A 19,609-nucleotide genomic window follows, 5' to 3' on the forward strand; every position below is an offset into this window, starting at 1 on the left:
CTCATTTTGAATTTGATGCCTGCAACACGTTCCAAAAAAGCTGGAACAGGGGCAGCAAAAGACTGGGAAAGTTGAGGAATGTTCAAAAAACACCTGTTTTGAACATTCCACAGGTGAACAGGTTAATTGGAAACAGGTGTTTGTCATGATTGGGTATAAAAGGAGCATCCCCAAAAGGCTCAGTTGTTCACAAGCAAGGATGGGGCGAGGTTCACCACTTCGTGAACATCTGCATGGGCAAATATTCCAGCAATTTAAGATCAACGTTTCTCAACGTACAATTGCAAGGAATCTAGGGATTTCATCATCTACTGTCCATAATATCATCAAAAGATTCAGAGAATCTAGAGAAATTTCTGCACGTAAGCAGCAAGGTCTAATACCAACACTGGATGCCCATGACCTTCGATCCCTCAGGCGGCACTGCATTAAAAACTGACATCATTCTGTAAAGGATATTACCAAGTGGGCTCAGGAATACTTCAGAAAACCATTGTCAGTTAACAAAGTTCTTCACTACATCTACAAATGCAAGTTAAAACTCTACAATGCAAAGCGAAAGCCATATATCAACAACACCCAGAAACGCCGCCGGCTTCTCTGGGCCCGAGCTCTTCTGAGATGGACTGACGCAAAGCGGAAAAGTGTGCTGTGGTCTGACGAGTCCACATTTCAAATTGTTTTTGGAAATTATGGACGTCGTGTCCTCCTGGCCAAAGAGGAAAAGGACCACCCAGATTGTTATCAGAGCAAAGTTCAAAAGCCAGCATCTGTGATAGTATGGGGGTGTGTTAGTGCCCATGGCATGGGTAACTTGCACATCTGTGAAGGCACCATTAATGCTGAAAGGTACATACAGGTTTTGGAGCAACATATGCTGCCATCCAAGCGACGTCTTTTTTCCGAGACATCCCTGCTTATTTCAGCAGGACAATGCTAAGCCACATTCTGCATGTGTTACAACAGCGTAGCTTCATAGTAAAAGAGTGTGAGTACTAGACTGGCCAGACCTGTCTCCCATTGAAAATGTGTGGCGCATTATGAAGCGCAAAATATGACAACGGAGACCCCGGACTGCTGAGCAACTGAAGTTGTACATCAAGCAAGAATGGGAAAGAATTCCACCTACACAGCTTCAACAATTAGTGTCCTCAGTTCCCAAATGCTTATTGAGTGTTGTTAAAAGGAAAGGTGATATAACACAGTGGTAAACATGCCCCATTCCCAGCTTTTTTTAGAACGTGTTGCAGGCATCAAATTCAAAATGAGTGAAGATTTGCAAAACAACAATAAAGTTTATCAGTTTGAACATTCAATATCTTGTCTTTGTAGTGTATTCAATTGAATATAGGGTGAAAAGGATTAGCAAATCATTGTATTCTGTTTTTATTTGCATTTTACACAACGTCCCAACTTCATTGGAATTGGGGTTTTATATACCTGGGGAAACATAAGCGTCATATTAGAGTTGGTTCCAGTTGTAAATTGGAGTCTTTGGCCCTTGTAATGTAATATAATATCTGGACATGTAAATAGATAGAAGCCTTTAAAAAATATGACAAAGTGCCTTACTAAACTCTAGTGAAATGAATCTAACACTATAAGCCACAGGGCAGCATGCTGGCACAGAGGTAGTGCTGCTTCCTTGCAGTAAGGAGACCAGCGTTCACACCCAGAGTCCTCTCTGCATGGAGTCTGTATGTACTCGTCGTTTCTTTGTGCATTTCCTACACTTGTTCTGTTCAAAGACATGCATGTTAGGTGAATTGGTGACATTTAATTATTCCTAGTGTGTGTGCGTATGTGTGAGTGCTGTGAGTGTTTGCCCTGAGATGGACTGGCACACTGTCCAAGGTTTGTTCCTGCCTTGTTCCCTGTACTACCAGCCCCCCAACAACCCTGGTCAGAATTAAGGGGTTAAAAAAAATCACATGATATGACTATAAGCCAAAAGTTCAGCTACAAAATAATATTTATTTAACATGAGTGAAATTTACAACCACTTTCACACTTCACTGTTAAATGAAAACACATAACCTAAATTCATTAAATATACAAGAGTCCATTTTAGTTGTCTAAAGACTTACGGTATCATACTGAATTCTCATCGTGCTTAGTAAAGTCTTCATGAGAAAACAGAATAAATATCCAGCAAAACTTTTTCATGAGGTAATGTATGAGAAATTAGAAATATGAGCATCATGCCAGCAGTGTGATGACCACATTGTCATCCTGTCCCTGCCAGAGCATCTCTCCATCAAATTCCACCATGCCATGCTTCCGGCACCTCAGGAGGATACCTACAACTTTATCAGAAATTGTTACATATCTGTCAAAGAGTCTCCCAAAAGTGACTCGGATATAGCCGTCCTTGCACTGGACCCCCACGTCCCTGATGATAAAACACATCTCCTCCATTTCCTTGTGAATGTGCTTCTGAGCCCTCTTGGCTCTCTCTGCAGTTCTGGAGCCCTCCTTTGGTCGGCCATAGCCTACATCTCCTTTGATGAGACGGACGGCCATCGAGTGCTCGTAATCAAACTCATCACTGAACGGGTTGAGCTTCTGTTGCTCAATGTGCTCCTCTGACCACTTCTGCCAAGTCCTTCTCAAATCATTAATGGTGGCCACCAAGATCTGTTGGGAGACATAAAACGATACAGGGAATTTATACAAGTGAGACACATGAACGTATGACACCACAGAGTAGAATTTAAAAAGCAAATTCAGCTATAACTGAAGTCAGGATTGACTTTAAAATACTGCTTATGGTTTATAAAGCTTTAAATAATCTCGCTCCATCTTATATATCGGAATGCCTGACACCTTATATTCCAAATCGTAACCTTAGATCTTCAAATGAGTGTCTCCTTATAATTCCAAAAGCTAAACTTAAAAGAAGTGGTGAGGCGGCCTTCTGCTGTTATGCACCTAAAATCTGGAATAGCCTGCCAATAGGAATTCGCCAGGCAAATACAGTAGAGCAGTTTAAAACACTGCTGAAAACACATTACTTTAACATGGCCTTTTTATAACTTCACTTTAACTTAATCCTGATACTCTGTATGTTCAATTCTTCATAATAACTATTCACAGTGGCTCCAAAATCCATACTGACCCCTACTCTCTCTTCTGTTTCTTTTTCTGGTTTCTTTGTGGTGGCGGCCTGCGCCACCACTACCTACTCAAAGCATCATGATGCACCAACATTGATGGACTGAAAGCCAGAAGTCCACATGACCATCATCATCAGGTCCTTCCATGAAAACCCTAAATACAAAGAGGACTGTTTCATTTATGTTAGGTAGATTGCCCAGTGGGGACTGGGCGGTCTCTTGGTCTGGAACCTCTACAGATTTTATTTTTTTCTCCAGCCTTTGGAGTTTTTTTTGTTTTTTCTGTCCACCCTGGCCATCGGACCTTACTCTTATTCTATGTTAATTAATGTTGACTTATGTTTATTTTTTATTGTGTCTTCTATTTTTCTATTCATTTTGTAAAGCACTTTGAGCTACATTTTTTGTATGAATATGTGCTATATAAATAAATGTTGATTGATTGATATAAAATCATAGGTGAGATTTTTCTTGTTTTGGTCATTGTGGACATTTATAGTCTGAGACAGTATGTAGTATACTGTAGTGCTTGCTAATGCCTCACAGCGCCAGGAGCCCAGGTTCAGATCTCTGCCTAATTACTGTCTCAGGAGGGTTTGCTTAGTCTTCCTTTATTTCTGTAGGTTTTACTCCAGTTTTTTCCCCATAATTTAATTGATGCTATTTAGAAGTGTAGTTTGGAGTGGACTACCACCCAGGATACCCATTGGCCTTAAAATTTGCTTTGCATGTTATTTTCCAATTATGATAAGCGAGACTGATGCCTTTTTGGGGTGGAAAGTAAAAACACGTTGCTTCTTAAGGATTATTCCACAATATCATTGCACTATCTGCATGTTCACAACACCACTTCTATTCCACATTACTCTTTGGTAACACCATCAGCTCCTAGTTTTCCAAACTCTATGTGCTGATCACCATTTGCCACAAACCCAGGCCATTGGATATTTAGTAGCAGTGAACTGTTTGCAGTAATTCAATCTCTAGCTGTAACCCAAACTCTTATTGTGCTGCACAACATAAAAACCCATTCCATACTTTTGTACGTTGAGAAAAATGCTGAAGAGGAGTTGAAAATAGATGTGCTGTATGCAGTGGTGTAGTGTTGTCTGGAGAAGTGGGTATACTGTAAATTTAGCACCCAAATTTTTTAGCGGCCTACACAGCAAAAGAAAAAAATTCCATGTTATTAATAGTGACAGTCTTATTTAGTTCCCACTAGAAAGGGACAGTATTATTTACATCTGCTGCCTGACTTCAAGGATCATTATGAGATCAACAAACCAGAGATGCAGATTTTGCAGATCTGTCTGGTTCATAGATTACAGTGTGTCATACACGTGCGAGTTGGAGGCAGTCAAAGAGCCTAAAGGTGAGTGAAATCTCGCGAGACAAGGGACTATCACGTGGTACGTACCTGAATCTCTTTCTACCTGCAGAAAACTGGAAGAAAAATAAAACCTCTCCATTTCCAGCTTCAAAATGGCCACGATGACGTCACTTCCGGTCCACTCCAATGATGTCACGTCCGGTTCCACAATCCATTACTTCTGTCTACTCCTGATGGCGCTGGTTCCGTGCTCCTGCCTCCAGTCGTCACTTCCTGCCAATCATTTCCTCTCCCATCATACATTCTGTTATATAAACGCCATCTTGTCTACAGTAATTCATTTACTTTTTTATTGCAAAGTTATTCTGAATCGCTTTCTTTATTTCAATTGTCTGGACGACAATATATGGGGACGATTCCCAAACCTTTTTATATTTTGTGAAGACTCTTTTTTATCACAAGAGTGATTCAGCTGCATAATGCATACATTTTCTTAGTCCATGAGGAAAGTAGATTCTTTTGAAAACCGTGTCTTAGAATATCTAATCTGCAACAGATAGTGAAGGCCAGAGAGTGACACAATTTTAAATGGCCATTCATTATTGGTGTCTACAAAAAAACAATATTAGTCATAAAATTATTGGCGTGAAAATGGTACCAACACACTAACACAGTTTCAAGTTTAAAATCAGCATATCTCAGGAAGAATAACGTACAATGATTTAATGTCCGGGCCGTTTGGACACCGGGCAGTGCTCGGGGAAAATGGTGTAAGTGTAACGTTATAAACTCTCCCCAACACCTGTTAATCTGTCTATACTCAAAAATAAGCACTGATGTGGTAGGTCAGGTTGAAATATCTACAGTTTAAAATGCAACCAACTGGAATTTGTTGACAGCTAGCAGCTTTGATGCTAATGAAAGTCTGGGAAGCTAACTTAACACTAGCCACAGCATGAGCAAATTGAAACAACAAAAAATAAACAAAACTAAATAAAAAAGCTGCTAGTTAATGCTGTAGAAACGGTGTATTAACATAATTTACAAATATTGCTATTATAAAGTAATCACGATGGTTGACGTGTTCTTCCTTTGAATTTGCAACATTGATCTGAGATTTAGCGCCTCCACCGTCAGGGGTTGGGGACTGAGAGGCTGTGGGCATTGGGCTGGGGCTACCTGTCTGGCTGGATGGTAGCAATAATGTAGCTTCACGAGGTCATTTGTTCTGAAAGCTAATTTTTGTTTGTATGGTTCGCTTCATTTTCACTATTAACTTGTTTATTTTAACTTTTCACATGAGGACATATTTTGGTGTGTAACGGACCGACAGGAAGGTGACGGCAAAAGATATTTTTCCCGGTTTAGCAAAGGAGCGGAATGTCCCGCCCTACTCTGCTTCTTATTGGCGTAATCCATTTGCCCTAACCAGTCGTTAGTTCTCCCAAAACGTAACCAAAACAGACAACAATGGCAGAAGAAAATTAACGTGCCTGCAGCACATAAATGAGTATCAGCGTGTCAGTGTGGATGTAGACTGTCACAGTGTTTGGACTGAAAATCATCGCATACCCGTCTATACCCTGTATTACACTGCAGTGTATACCCGTAACAGGGGGATTTAGAAGTGGGTATACGCTGTGACGACCTAATAAGAAGTGGGTATACACCGTATACCCTGGACTACACTACTAGCTGTATGTATGTAGTTCACTTGCAAAGTGAACCTGTAAGTTTTGCTGTGAATTCTGTTTCACCCAAATTGTTTCACTCATTGCTACTGAGATGCAGGGAAAGGCTTCACCCAGCTCTGGCCCTGAACTGAATGATAAAACAATGTTGATGATATATTAATATGTGAAATCTGTAAGTGCTAATGTGCAGGATAAAGCACACAAGGATTGGCCACCTCACACTAGGAAGACATATGACTTCATCCTTTCTTTCTTTTCTGACTATTTTGGTATGTCATGAACTGTCAGGTGGTGTTTTGGATGATGGACACAAACTCATAGGTGTACGAATACATTTCTTTCAGCCTTGACCAATTTCAGGTCAGACATTGTAGCACAGCATTGCACATGCAATGTTAAAAGCCTTAGAGATGCTGAAGGATGCCTCGTTCATCACAAGAAGTCATGCTTTCACGACCACAGAGCCCGCAAAAGTGTTTTACCGAAAACGTCTCAGAGTCCACAGAAAACAAGATGTTCCCCAGGGGCTCTCAATATCTGTCTAGTTTTGAAGAACCTTAGAACAATCTAGAGGAGAACAGGCCATTCAGCACAACAAAGCTCGCCTATCCACTTAACTCTTCTAAAAAAAACATCAAGTCTAATTTTGCAAGTTCCTAAAGTCTTGCTGTCTATCACGCTTCTTGGTAGCTTATTCCAAGTGTCTATGGTTCTCTGTGTGAAGAAGAACTTCCTAATGTTTGTGCAAAATTTACCCTTAACAATTTTCCAACTGTACCCCTGTGATCTTGATGAACTCATTTTAAAAAATCAGTCTCAATCCACTGTACTAATTTCCTTCATAATTATAAACTCTTCAATCATGACACCTCTTAATATTCTTTTGCTTAAGCTGAGGAAGCTCAGCTTTTTTAATCTTTCCTCATAATTCAACCCCTGTAGTCCTGGAATCAGCCTAGTCGCTCTTCTCTGGACCTTTTCTAGTGCTGCTATGTCCTTTTTGTAGCCTGGAGACCAAAACTGCACCCAGTACTCAAGATGAGGCCTCACCAGTACATTATAAAGGTAGAGCAGAACCTCCTTGGTCTTGTACTCCACACATCAGATTCACATTCTGTTAGCCCTCTTAATGGCTTCTGAACACTGTATGGCAGATGATAGTGTTGAGCTCATTCTTCTTCTTCTAAATCCTTCTCTTAATGCACGGGTGTCAAACTCCAGTCCTGGAGGGTGGCAGTGGCTGCAGGGTTTCATTCTAACCATCTTCTTCATTAGTGACCAGTTTTTGCTGCTAATTAACTTCTTTTGCCTTAGTTTTAATTAACTTGACTCAGACCCCTTAGTTGTTTCTTTTTTTCCTTAATTAGTAGCCAAACAATAATGAGACACAAAACAAACTGCCATGTGACCAGCTCATCTGTGCCCATCACACAATATCTGGAAATAAAGAAAGGTGTTGGCCTCGATAAGGTTAATCTCTCTGGTGACCAAAACATTTTGACTTTGTTCTTAGAAAAAACAGAAAAATCAACAGTGTTGGAAATGTCTACAGTTGCAGAATGAGAACAGCAACAAGTCAAAGAATTAAATAACGGGTTAAATTAACAGCAAGAATCAGCTTCTCATTAAGAGACTGGTTGGAGTGAAATTGGTTGGAGTTTGAAATCCCAGTTTAGTTGGTCATCTGTTGGCTCGTTTCACATCTTATTTCTGTTTGGCTGTCATTTAATGTCATTCAGAGGACTGAATCCTTAAAAATAGGGCAATTAAAATGAAGGGAAAAGGATTTAATTAGCAGCAAAAACTGGTCACTGATTAGGAAAAGAGTTAGAATGAAAACAAGCAGCTACTGTGAACCTCCAGGCCTGGAGTTCAACACCCCTGTCTTAAGGTTTACTTTGGAATTTCAAACCTTCCATTGTGTACTCAAACCTAACATTTTTACTTCCTACATGTAATACTTTACATTTACTGACATTCGAGGTCAATTGAGATGATAAAAGGGCAGGGAATGAATGAAACCAGGCAGATCTAGGCAGGGTGATTAAAGGCAGGGGCAGGAAAAAAGGCAGTATGATAGCTTTTTCATGCAGCTAATATAATGTGCCTCATCCAGACAATCGGTTCCAAAAAAAGTAATGGACATTCCAATGCATCTGCAGCAGCAGACACACATACTGGAGACACACATACAGGTGGAAAGAGACTGCATTCAGACAGCTACAGGATTATAGTATTTCATACCCTGCAAATGGAAGGTTGTGCTTTAAAAGAACATGGAGTCAGGCTGGTTCATAGAAGATGTCAAAAGGCAATTTTTTTAAAATGGGTGATTTATTTATTATCTTATTAATAGGATGTGGCAGAGTTTGAATCTAACCCTTACTATTGCTACAGGCCATACACATATGTCTGTCTCCCTGAGTCTGCAATCCAGTACTGGCCAGGTCCTTTTCAGTTGAAAGCTGGTATACCTGCAATATCTGGAACTGGTATTGCTATTTTCTTGTGATTCATTGGGATCCTGGGAAACAGAGTTTAGTATGAGAACTGCAGGAATCCATTCATTTTCTAAACCCACTTAATCCAGGTTTACATTAACATTGGATGCAAAGAAGAACAGAACCCTGAAGAGGGCACCAGAAAATTGTTGAGCCTACACATGCACTTTCACTCCCACCAGGCCACTCCTAGGATTATTAATCATCTTAACATGCAGCTTCAAGCTCCCTGTGAAAATCCCAGACAGACAGAGGGAAAGCAGGCCAGATCTACACAGACAGTGGTTATCCTGGAATATGATCCCAGCTTCCTAGAGTGAAATGTAGCAAAGGTAACTACTGCTTCCCCGTTGTTAGCCCTACTTTCTCATACCAATCAAAGAGAATATGAAAAATAATCCTCATATAGAGCCTTTCGAGCCTAAAGAACTATTTTGATTGTCAAAACCCACAGAGTCGCCCATTTTCCAAATCTTCTTATTCCAAATACTGGTTTGCACAGATGATGCTGCAGTAAACAGACCTTCTATCTAAAGTTAAGTTTACACCGCTAGTGCCTTAACTGGTATCAAATTCTAACTCGCCCACTCACACCATCTCTACAAATTGGATTTGTGAGCAGCGTGGGGGAAAGGAGGATTTTGTGTTGGCAGTAGCAGTGCATTCTCTGTTAACTTTTGCCATAATCCTGGCATACAGGCAGGTAAATGCAAAACATGCAATGTTTTGGACTCATTTGATAAGATCAAGATACCCCCTCTATTTTAATATGTGCTGTTTAAGTTTTACATATTTTAAAACCCAAGTGTGAGCAAGTGTGAGTGTGCCCTGTGAAGGGGTCATCCAGGTCTGTCCAACTTTGTGCTGCAGGACAGACTCCAGCTCCCCAAAATCCCAGAATAGCAATAAGCAGGTTTAGAAAATGTATGGGTGGGTATTGCGGGGGTGTGTGGGCTCGGATACTGATGTGCAGGCAGCCCATCAATGTCATTTGCTATTTTGCCCCAGGATAGACTGCATCAATGTAAGTGCCCAGTGTTAATATAGTCAAGTTTGGCAAATAAATTTGTCTTTCAAAATAACCTAACAATCACTTTGATGTACTGTATATAACATTCACAGAGTGTGAAAAGCTACTATTAAATAAAATATTGTCAAAACATGACTGCAGGTGGCACAGTGGGTTCAAATCCTTTGCCTAGTCATTGTCCATGTGGGGTTTGCACGTTCTCCCTGTGCTCAAGTGAGTTTTTCTACATGCCGAAACACATGCATGTCAGGTTTCTTGTCAATTCCAAGTGGGCTTTGTGATGGACTAATGTCAGTTTCTTGCCTTGAGCCCAGTGCTCTCAGAATAGTCTTCCTTCCAGACCTTACATTGGATTATGTGTATTTGAAAATATTATGTTATGTTTGCGTGACTGTGTGTGCCTCATGTGTCCTCTGTCTGGGCCCTCTGTGATTCAGTATGCCAAGTGTACCTTTACCTTGGGTTGTTTGTGAATAAGTGTTGCTAATGCTCATAGTGCCCCCATCTTTATCTGAGCCATTATACCAATTAGTATCAGTATGCCAGGACACCTGAGTCCTGAGCACCCAAGCCCTTTATGAGTTAGTGTGCCCAGTGCTTGCCTACTTTGTGAGTGCGCCTAGTACTCAGGGTCTATATGAGTGTGTGTGCCTCACATGTCCTCTGCCTGGACCCTGTGTGATTTAGTGCGCCCAGTGTACCTTTTGCTTGGGTTGCTTGTGAAAATGTGTTCCTAATGCTCTGAGCGCCTCCTTCTCTAGCTGAGCCATCATATTGATTGCTAACAGTGTTCCAGGAGGCCCATGTCCTGAGTGCCCAGGGACTTTAAAAGTTAGTGTGTCCTGTGCTTACTCAGTGAATGGGTACTGTTCTGAAAAAGTGTGCAAATATGCCCATGCATGGTGTGAAAGAACGTTCTTTGTTTTAGTGAATGTGTTCAGGGCTTGGGCCTGCCAGGAGAGACAGTGAGGTTACACCCATTGGTAAGCTGGCACCCTGCTTAAGGCTGGTTCTAAGCTTTATACTGAAAAAAAGGAAATAAGGCAGCAGTTGTGTGTTGTCTGTCTGCAATGTCTTTTACTTAGCATCACTTCTGCATGGCACGCTCACCTATTTCTTTACTTGCTGCATTTCAAAATGTAAATAACTGCGTCTATGGTGACATTAAAAACTCTGCTAATAGTTTACAAGACACATTGTGTTAAAGCTGAATTTGCAAGGACTACTTTAGCAATAAGAATGTGCAGAGTGTGCTTATAAAGTACAGAAGATGAAGTCTGATGTTCACAGGGATTCTGTGTGTAATCAGTCCTTACAGTTCTTAATGAAGAGAATGAATGGCCCCTTTATAGCTTAGACATCTCACAATTTATGAGTAGTGTGGAGTGATCCAGCAGTCTTGTGGTTTTATCCCTTGGCTACTAATCCAAAGTTAGACCAACATCTTGTAAGGTGTGATGTGTTGACCTCTGCTGCTGCTCAGCCCTAAATGGCATATGGATGGCCTTCAACTTTCTTATATCCCAACCATGCAGAAGTGAAGATAAAGCAGGATCCCATTCCTCTCTTGGTCAAATGACAGCAAGTCTTGATGGCCTGGGATCGTACATCCCTGTCTGTGGCCAGCTTTGCACAATACGTGAGCTCATCTGTGATGACAGATTAAAACACAACCACCCACTTAACCTCCCAGAGCAATGTGCCACTGTGATACATTGTGGATGATTACTGACCTTGGGCCGTCTGTCTGTCTTTGTTTCCAGTTTGTTCTCTTCATCTGTTTCGCTTTGGCTTGTGTCGTCCCCGAGGCCACTGTCCTCTGTGTCTAAGCTGCTGCTCCGTGAGTCCATCTTGGCCTTTACCTTTCCTTGTTCATGCTGACACCATGCTTTAACCGCACTTGCTGCCTGTCTTGAATGACATCTTCTCCTGGTTGGAGATATGTTACCGATTCTTTCACCTTTGCTGTCCTCTTTAGAACTAACTTTGTTGCCAACATTGGCAATAAGGGCATTGACTCTCTCTTTTCCAGCTGAGATGACCTGTCTTCCACTTTTTCTCTCAACGCTTTGATCCACTCTCCACTCTTTCTTAAAATCAGCTTTGCCATTTTCCTCTATAATGTCAGGATGCCAACCCTTTGGGCTGGTAAGCTGTTTTTGAGAATGTTCACTGGCCCACACCTGCCAGGTTTTTGACAACCCACTGACAAGGCCGGCACAACGGAGTTTCCGAACAGCTCTGCTCAGGGGCTGCTGCTCCATAGTCATGGTTGGATGATGAGAGCTGACTGCAGACCTTCCAGGCGTACTAGGCCTTTAAATAGAGGGACACTAAGGTCATGTTGTCAAAAAAGTGGCGCCTGGCATTCCTGGAACTCGTGTAGCACGCATTGGAATTTTCCTTCCTGTGGAGGGGGGTGGTGGTAGATGAGGGGATACACAGTTTTGAATTTTACAGCTGTGGAGGCCACAGTTTATGTTTTATTCCATTCCTGTCACGTGCTTCACTGCCTGTATCTTCGCTGCTCACCCGCCGAAGGAGATGGGAGCTTTTTCTGACATCAATTCATTACATAACCAGTTGAACAGATGAGCCTGATGAATATTCATGCCACCAAACTGGGGTGGAAATGGAGAGAAAAAATGACTCTTACTTAACTCCTGAACACGGTCGTCAATGGAGCCAATCGTTCAGGGAGTCAAAAATATCCTGAATAAAAAGAAGCAACACTATATATAGCTGACGACACATCTCACAGCATTGGCCTGTCTGATTTTTAAAGCTTCTAATTCCTGTAAAAGAAAAACCTGTTTTTCCCTTTTTAGAAGCATAGAATTGTTCAGAACTCTTCACATCAGACAGAAATGTACATTTACTGTACAATCTACTATTTTGGAGATTTTTAACACCAGTTCTAACCAGACTCACACACACACACCCACAGCAGGCTAGAAAATGAGATCAGGTCTGTTTTCAGTCATCGACTCAGTTTCAAATGTAGGTTACCCCACCAGCATTAAGCCACCCAGAAGCCAACTCTGAACAGGACGCTAGCCCTTCTACATGTTAGGGCCCCTAATACCCCCCAACCCGCAATAATTTACACTGGGGAAATTTTTTTATGAACAAAAATCAAATGCTTCTGAAAACAATGTTTCTATTGTAAATCAAAGACAAAAAAATGGCAAAAGTGGGCCTCGCGAATTGTCTTCAAAGCAGGATAAGACCTTCATACCAGACCTGCCCAGATAAAGCTCGCCCCATGTCTGCAAACCTCTAAATTCTACTTTATCCTACATAGGCCAAAAAACGGGGTGCTAGCTTTAGAAGCACAAAATGTACTTTAAAAGTTCATAATACACAAAAATACTCTTCAAGAGTTTGTGAATTTGTAACGGTCACAAGCCGTTTGGATTTACATCGCCCTATTTCAGTGATTTGTTTGGAGCCCAGATCAGGCTCACAAACACACACACAGACACATAAAACAGTGGCACAAATTAAATGATAATAAAGAATATATTATAAATAACAGCTATGTTGGTGGGGGACAGGATAGCAGACTGTCTGCTGCCGGTGCTGATCGACACATTTTACAAAACAAAAGACGCTTATTAGGAGGTACGAGGGAATTTAAGGTGGGCCGGCATTACGGGTTTTTTCGTAGGCTTCAGGGATTCTAGTGTTAAAATGGACACATTTCAGACATATACATGCGGGTATCATTTTAGAGTATTTCAAGGGGGGTGTTTTCAGATATAATAATAATAATAATAATACATTATTTATAGAGCACCTTTCCCATGCTCAAAGACATGATGTTATTTTTGATCCTTTACTAGGGATCGAGACCTCTATGGACCTCTAGCAGTGACTGAGAAATGACAAGTTTCTATTACAATCTAGAATATTCAGACTTTATATGTTAAAGTTGAAGCACACATTTTAATATTTTAAACATACAACAGTCAACCCTCGTTTATCGCGGTTAATCCGTTCCAGACTCTGCCGCGATAAATGAATTTCCGCGAAGTAGGATTCTTTATTTATAAATCGAATATTTTCGCAATTAGAGCATAGAAAACCTGTTTACGACCTTCTAAATACAGTAATCCCTCCTCGATCGCGGGGGTTGCGTTCCAGAACCCCCCGCGATAGGTGAAAATCTGCGAAGTAGAAACCATATGTTTGTATGGTTATTTTTATATATTTTAAGCCCTTATAAACTCTCCCACACTGTTAACATTATTATAGCCCTCTAGACATGAAATAACACCCTTTAGTCAAACGTTTAAACTGTGCTTCATTACAAGACAGAGATGGCAGTTCTTTCTCACAATTAAAAGAATGCAAACATATCTTATCTTCAAAGGAGCACCGTGAAGAGCAGATAATGTCAGAGAGCTCGCTAAGAAAAAGCAAACAATCAAAAAATCAATACGTGCTTTTAAGTATACAGAAGCACCGTGATAAAGCGGCATTTTGTAGAGGAGCGTCCTATCTTCTAGGCAAACAGCCACTGTGTAAACAGCCCCTCTGCTCACACCCCCTCCGTCAGGCAGAGAGTGAGAGAGACAGAGAGAAGCAAACAAAACAAGCGCCACACGGGAAGCATATTTTATAGCATTGAGGAGTTTTAGTTAATATGTAATACATGCTCTGATTGGGTAGCTTCTAAGCCATCCGCCAATAGCGTCCCTTGTATGAAATCAACTGGGCAATCAAACTGAGGAAGCATGTAACCTAAATTAAAAGACCCATTGTCCGCAGAAAGTGGCGAACAAGCGAAAAATCCGTGATATATATTTAGATGTGCTTACATTTAAAATTCGCGATAGAGTGAAGCCGCGAAAGTCGAATCGCGATATAGCGAGGGATTACTGAACACAACTATTCTTGTTTATTACGTACTTCTACCTCATGAAGTAAATCATTACATTTCTTACAAACACCTTGTATGATGGTGGTTTATGCTATTTCAGATTTTTTTTCAGACATATTGCCAAGACATCCACTGAATCAATCCAATAATGAGAGTCTGCTGCCTCTGTAGTTAAATATTTTATAACCAGAAACTCAAGACGCAGAAGCCACACTCCAGTGATAGCCTGTAGCTCTATGTTACCTTTCCTTTGATTTGCTGCCCTTGAAGAGTGATGTTTTGTATCGGTGGCACCACCTCTTGTGTTCATATGGCTCAGAAATCAAGGCTTGTGGTTTGCAGGGTGGCCATTGTTTAGGGGTGTTGCTTTGTTTGTAAAATGTATTTTCTGATGCTGTACTGACTGACTGAATTAATATAAATTCCATCATAACAAGGCAGCTGATATCAGGTGACTCACTCTCCTGTGTCACTGGGTGTCAGAGCCTCGTATGGTTGCTCATGTGCCTCTTTCCTGCTGCCCCTCACATTCTCCACTCAGGGTTGGCCTTTTCATTTGTCACTCCAGTATGAACTGGTGGTTCTGTCAGCCAAGTGTTTGTTTGTGAATGATGGGGGATCAACCCCCTTAATGAAATTCCATCTAGCATTCATTTTTAGCTTCTAGTATAACACAAATAGTGAAGAACAAAAGTGCCGTCAGTTGCTCAAAAAGGCTAATGAGGAAATTGGCCCTCGTTGCAGCTAACACTGAGCCATGCCACTGTCTTTCAGCTGTTCCAATTTTGTCTGTGGCTGCTAAGAATAGCTCTCTCTGTGTTATTTATTTCTCTTCTGATCGCCGTGCATCAGCAGCAGCACACTTGGGAACACCTGACTGCACTGGTGAGCTTATATAAAAGGCCCTCGCCTCCGATGAGACGCGGATGGGGAGCAGGTGATGTCATCCTGGTAGCACTTCATACAATGCCAGGCCCGGGTGAGCTGGCTGGAGATGAATGGAGAGTGACTCACTCAGGCATGCAGGGCATTTATCTCCCATGTGGTCAAATCCTAGTGACAACGCAAGTGTCCAGATACCTATTGAATGATGTGGCACACTCCATGTGCTTTCAAAACTAATACTATGTTTACTGGCTGTGTGGTTTGGTGGCTAAGATATATGTGGCATCTACAGTGGCACAAAACTGACAAAAATGTCCACTAAAAGACAGCAAATCTTTTATCTTTAAAACATGTTGCAATTTCTTATCAGAGTTTTGTTGCCTGAATTGCTTTTAAACTTGCTTGTTTCTTCTCAAGATCAAAGGGTCTAGACTTAACCTTGACTGGGCGCCATACCATTACAGGGCATAGACCCACATCGGGTCAATTCAGAGTTGCCAGGCAAATATTTAAGATGTGGCAGCATCCAGCGGGAAAAAAAGAAAAACCGTGGACATGGAAATCTACATTAGCTGTCTCATGGAGCTAAGAAACAGCAGCACAAAGCTCTTTGCCACTGTGCTGAACCATTTTTAGAAATAACATAACATAAAATTCCCAGATCTGCTTAATCCAATTCAGAGTTGCAGAGGGCAGGAGCTCATCTTATGCCAGTGCCCACTCACAAACTCACACCTCTAGCTAACCTAACCTAACCTGCATGTCTTTAAAGAGGTGGCAAAAAATCAGATCACCCAAAGGAAGATCCATGGAGACAGAAAAAGAACGTACAAACCTCACACAGAAAATGACCGTGTGTGGGATGCTGGGTCCATAACGCAGCCTTCTTAGCACTGTGTTACCTTTTCGTTTTTTAATTTTAGTTTTAAAACATTCTGTCAGCAGAGTTCTGCCTTTTCATTTCCATGGGAGTTGGTGGGAGATCCTCTCAAGCACAGAAATGCAAGTCCTCCATAGGTACTCTGACTCTCTGAATTAGGTGCCCAGCCGGCTGGTATTCTGTTTCAAATCTTCAGCCACACACCTCTGATCCAATCTGATATCTTTATAAGGATCTGGCCATCTGAGGACACACACTGATGCAATAACGTAACGTCAGCCCCTTCCAGTTCATTTTATTACCGAACATCAGCTGTTCTTTACGACCAGTCTTTTGGGCTCATGCTGTACCCTGCATGCCATGGCGCTTGTTAAACGCAATGACAAGTCAACTGAAATTAGACACCAGGTTCATTCCCTGCTCCTTCAAGCCCAAGCTGTGTTAGGAGTGCCCATAAATACTGAGGAAAGAAAGATGTCTAAAAAGCTGTGAGCGGATCCCCACTTTCACCCTCCCAATTCTTTGTAGTATTAGCCCCTATCTTAGAATGCCAGCGTGATCACCCTGCTCCTTAACATGTGGGCTTTTTTACTGCTGATTTCTATCAGTGTGAATTCCCAGCTCTTGTTCCTTGGCTACTTGGTAGTTCATGGACAAGACTTCTAGAAGAGCCATGTTAAAAAATGGTGTGATAGGGAGAACCCACAATGGAAACATTTATGCCACAAAAATGTACATCTTCTGCATAAATACACAATTTAGAATAGAAGGCAAATCTGTGCTAGCAGTCAGGACCTAGTGTTTTACTGTATTTCCTCATCTCTATGGTGGAGCGGCCCCCCCGCTTATCCATGACTACTGTGGCCAGTAGGGTGAATTCCAGCTCCATAAGCACCTGACACAGACAGATACAGACACAAGCCCAGCACAAACTAAATCTTTATTGTGGAAACGTTTTCTCCTAAGCATTTCCCACACCACAACCAAAGGATAAATAAAGCACAAAACAGCCCACAACAACACTTCGTCTTCCACTCTGTTTCTTTCTTTTCATCGCTGCCCACTCTGCTTTTCCAGCAAGCTTCAACCTCATTCCACCCAACTCTGGCTCCTTTTGTTGAGGCAACCTGCTTCTTTTATGCAGCCCATCCCGTAAGCGTGGCCTGGATGGATTTCCGGGTGAGGTAGGAGCCTGACAAAGTGGAACTCAGCAGTCACTAAAGCAGACCCCTGGCATCACCCTTAAAACCTATCAGGGCTAAGCCAACAAACTCCAATTCTCACTTTGGCCTGTGGGAATTGGTGACGCTGTAGTCAAACATGGGGTCTGCCAGCTAGAGATCCAAGGGAGATAATGCCCTGTGCATGCACTCTCCCCTAGTCCTTCCTTTACGAAGGTGTCCCAGTCGTCCGTCACATTACATACTGTCAAAGTGTCATCTTTCCACTCCCCCTGCATTACCCCTTTCACTCAGGTTGACCATTTTCTTTAAATAATTCACTTTTTGTCCCAAAACTTCCTCTAGTTCCAGGCTTAATGAGTTGTGGTGTCACTTTTAACCATGCTACACAATAATATATAGTCTGGCCCAATGAGACTTGGTCCAATCTAATTCAATTAGTGGCCACATACTGCCACCTATCAGCCAGGAGGACATGTACTTGTGTTGTATTTTGTGTATTATATTTACCCAGTTTTTTGAAACTCATTGCACATCCAGCCTACCTAGAAGGGGGCCTCTCTCTGTTTTTCTCTCTTGCCTTTTACAAGAATTTGTCCATTTTTTTCCATACAAGGGATTTTTGGGAGTTTTTCTTGTCTTCTTAGGGAGGTAAGGCTGGAGTGCTGTCAGAAAATAACGCCTGTTAAAGCTTTTTTAGGCACTTCTTGTGTGATTTTTGGACAATACTAGAAAAAAAATTGTTGTTGTTGTATTCTGTTACCAGTCCTGCTTGCCCAGTTTTGTTCTCAAATTGACACATGCTGCATTTTTTAGTCGATCATTTTATTGCAAAGCCCTTTTTTCAGGGCTGCTATGGAAGTAAATAAATTGGCTACAGCTTGTTCAAAATTTAGCATCAAGGATCTTAAGAAGAAGATAAAAACTTAACACATTTGTCTTATTTTAGCTTCATTATATAAGCTGCCTGTGTCTTTTAGGGTGGATTTATTATCTTAATAGGTGAAGAGGTACCCTCTATAATAGATTTAGTTGGGCTCACCTCAACGCACAGCAATGTCTCTGGAACCAAACTCCTGGAAAGCAGCTGGACATTATTCTTCTCTAGACTTTTCCAAGGTGAGAAGTGTCAGCTGGGTGTGGGCTCTGCAGGCGTATGTTTAAATTTACCTCGGTGGACAAGATGGTCACCTTCCTGTCACTTCAAGTCAGAGGAAGAGCTACTGTATGACCATTGTCTACACTTATGCACAGCCTTCCTGGACACCTTGGGGGGAGAGATGGAAGGTGCTCCATTGGGAAGTCCATCATTCCAACTTTCACACTTATGTGGGTAGTGACAGTGAAATTTGGAAGGCTGGGTTTGGAAGAAATGGCCTGCCCAATCTGAACCTGAGTGGTGTTTTGTTGTTGGAATTCTGTCCGTGCTAGTGACAATTTAGACAGCATGTTTTAGAACAATTAGAACAATCTAGACGAGAACAGGCCATTCAGCCCAACAAAGCTCGCCAGTCCTATTCACTTGCTTCCTCCAAGAAAACATCAAGTCGAGTTTTGAAAGTCCCTAACGTCTTACTGTCTACCACACTACTTGGTAACTTATTCCAAGTGTCTATCGTTCTTTGTGTAAAGAAAAACTTCCTAATGTTTGTGCGAAATTTACCCTTAACAAGTTTCCAACTGTGTCCCCGTGTTCTTGATGAGCTCATTTTAAAATACAAGTCTCGATCCACTGTACTAATTCCCTTCATAATTTTAAACACTTCAATCATGTCACCTCTTAATCTTCTTTTGCTTAAACTGTAAAGGCCCAGCTCTTTTAATCTTTCCTCATAATTCAACCCCTGTAGACCTGGAATCAGCCTAGTCGCTCTTCTCTGGACCTTTTCTAGTGCTGCTATGTCCTTTTTGTAGCCTGGAGACCAAAACTGCACACAGTACTCAAGATGAGGCTTCACCAGTGCATTATAAAGGTTGAGCATAACCTCCTTGGACTTGTACTCCACAGATCGTGCTATATAACCTAACATTCTGTTAGCCTTCTTAATGGCTTCTGAACACTGTTTGGAAGTTGATAGCTTGGAGTCCACTATGACTCCTAAATCCT

At 41.6% G+C, this 19,609-nt stretch overlaps 1 protein-coding gene across 1 annotated transcript; it reads right to left on the reverse strand.

Moving 5' to 3' along the window:
- Positions 1-1,954: 1,954 nt before the first annotated feature.
- abraa (actin binding Rho activating protein a) lies at positions 1,955-11,974 on the reverse strand. The gene is made up of 2 exons (XM_039735392.1): positions 11,405-11,974; positions 1,955-2,637 (listed from the first exon to the last, which is right to left on the reverse strand). Exons 1-2 carry the CDS (start codon positions 11,939-11,941, stop codon positions 2,200-2,202), a joined length of 975 nt encoding a protein of 324 aa, XP_039591326.1. The 5' UTR covers positions 11,942-11,974; the 3' UTR covers positions 1,955-2,199.
- Positions 11,975-19,609: the final 7,635 nt, after the last annotated feature.

Source organism: Polypterus senegalus, chromosome 14 (genome assembly GCF_016835505.1).
Source record: "Polypterus senegalus isolate Bchr_013 chromosome 14, ASM1683550v1, whole genome shotgun sequence".
NCBI lineage: Eukaryota > Metazoa > Chordata > Cladistia > Polypteriformes > Polypteridae > Polypterus > Polypterus senegalus.

Excerpts from the sequence above, each read along its gene's own strand:
- abraa (XM_039735392.1), bottom strand. The coding sequence starts at position 11,941 with ATGACTATGGAGCAGCAGCCCCTGAGCAGAGCTGTTCGGAAACTCCGT. Across the intron at positions 2,638-11,404 it reads AGACAGACAGACGGCCCAAG|ATCTTGGTGGCCACCATTAA; the intron begins GTCAGTAATCAT and ends GTCTCCCAACAG.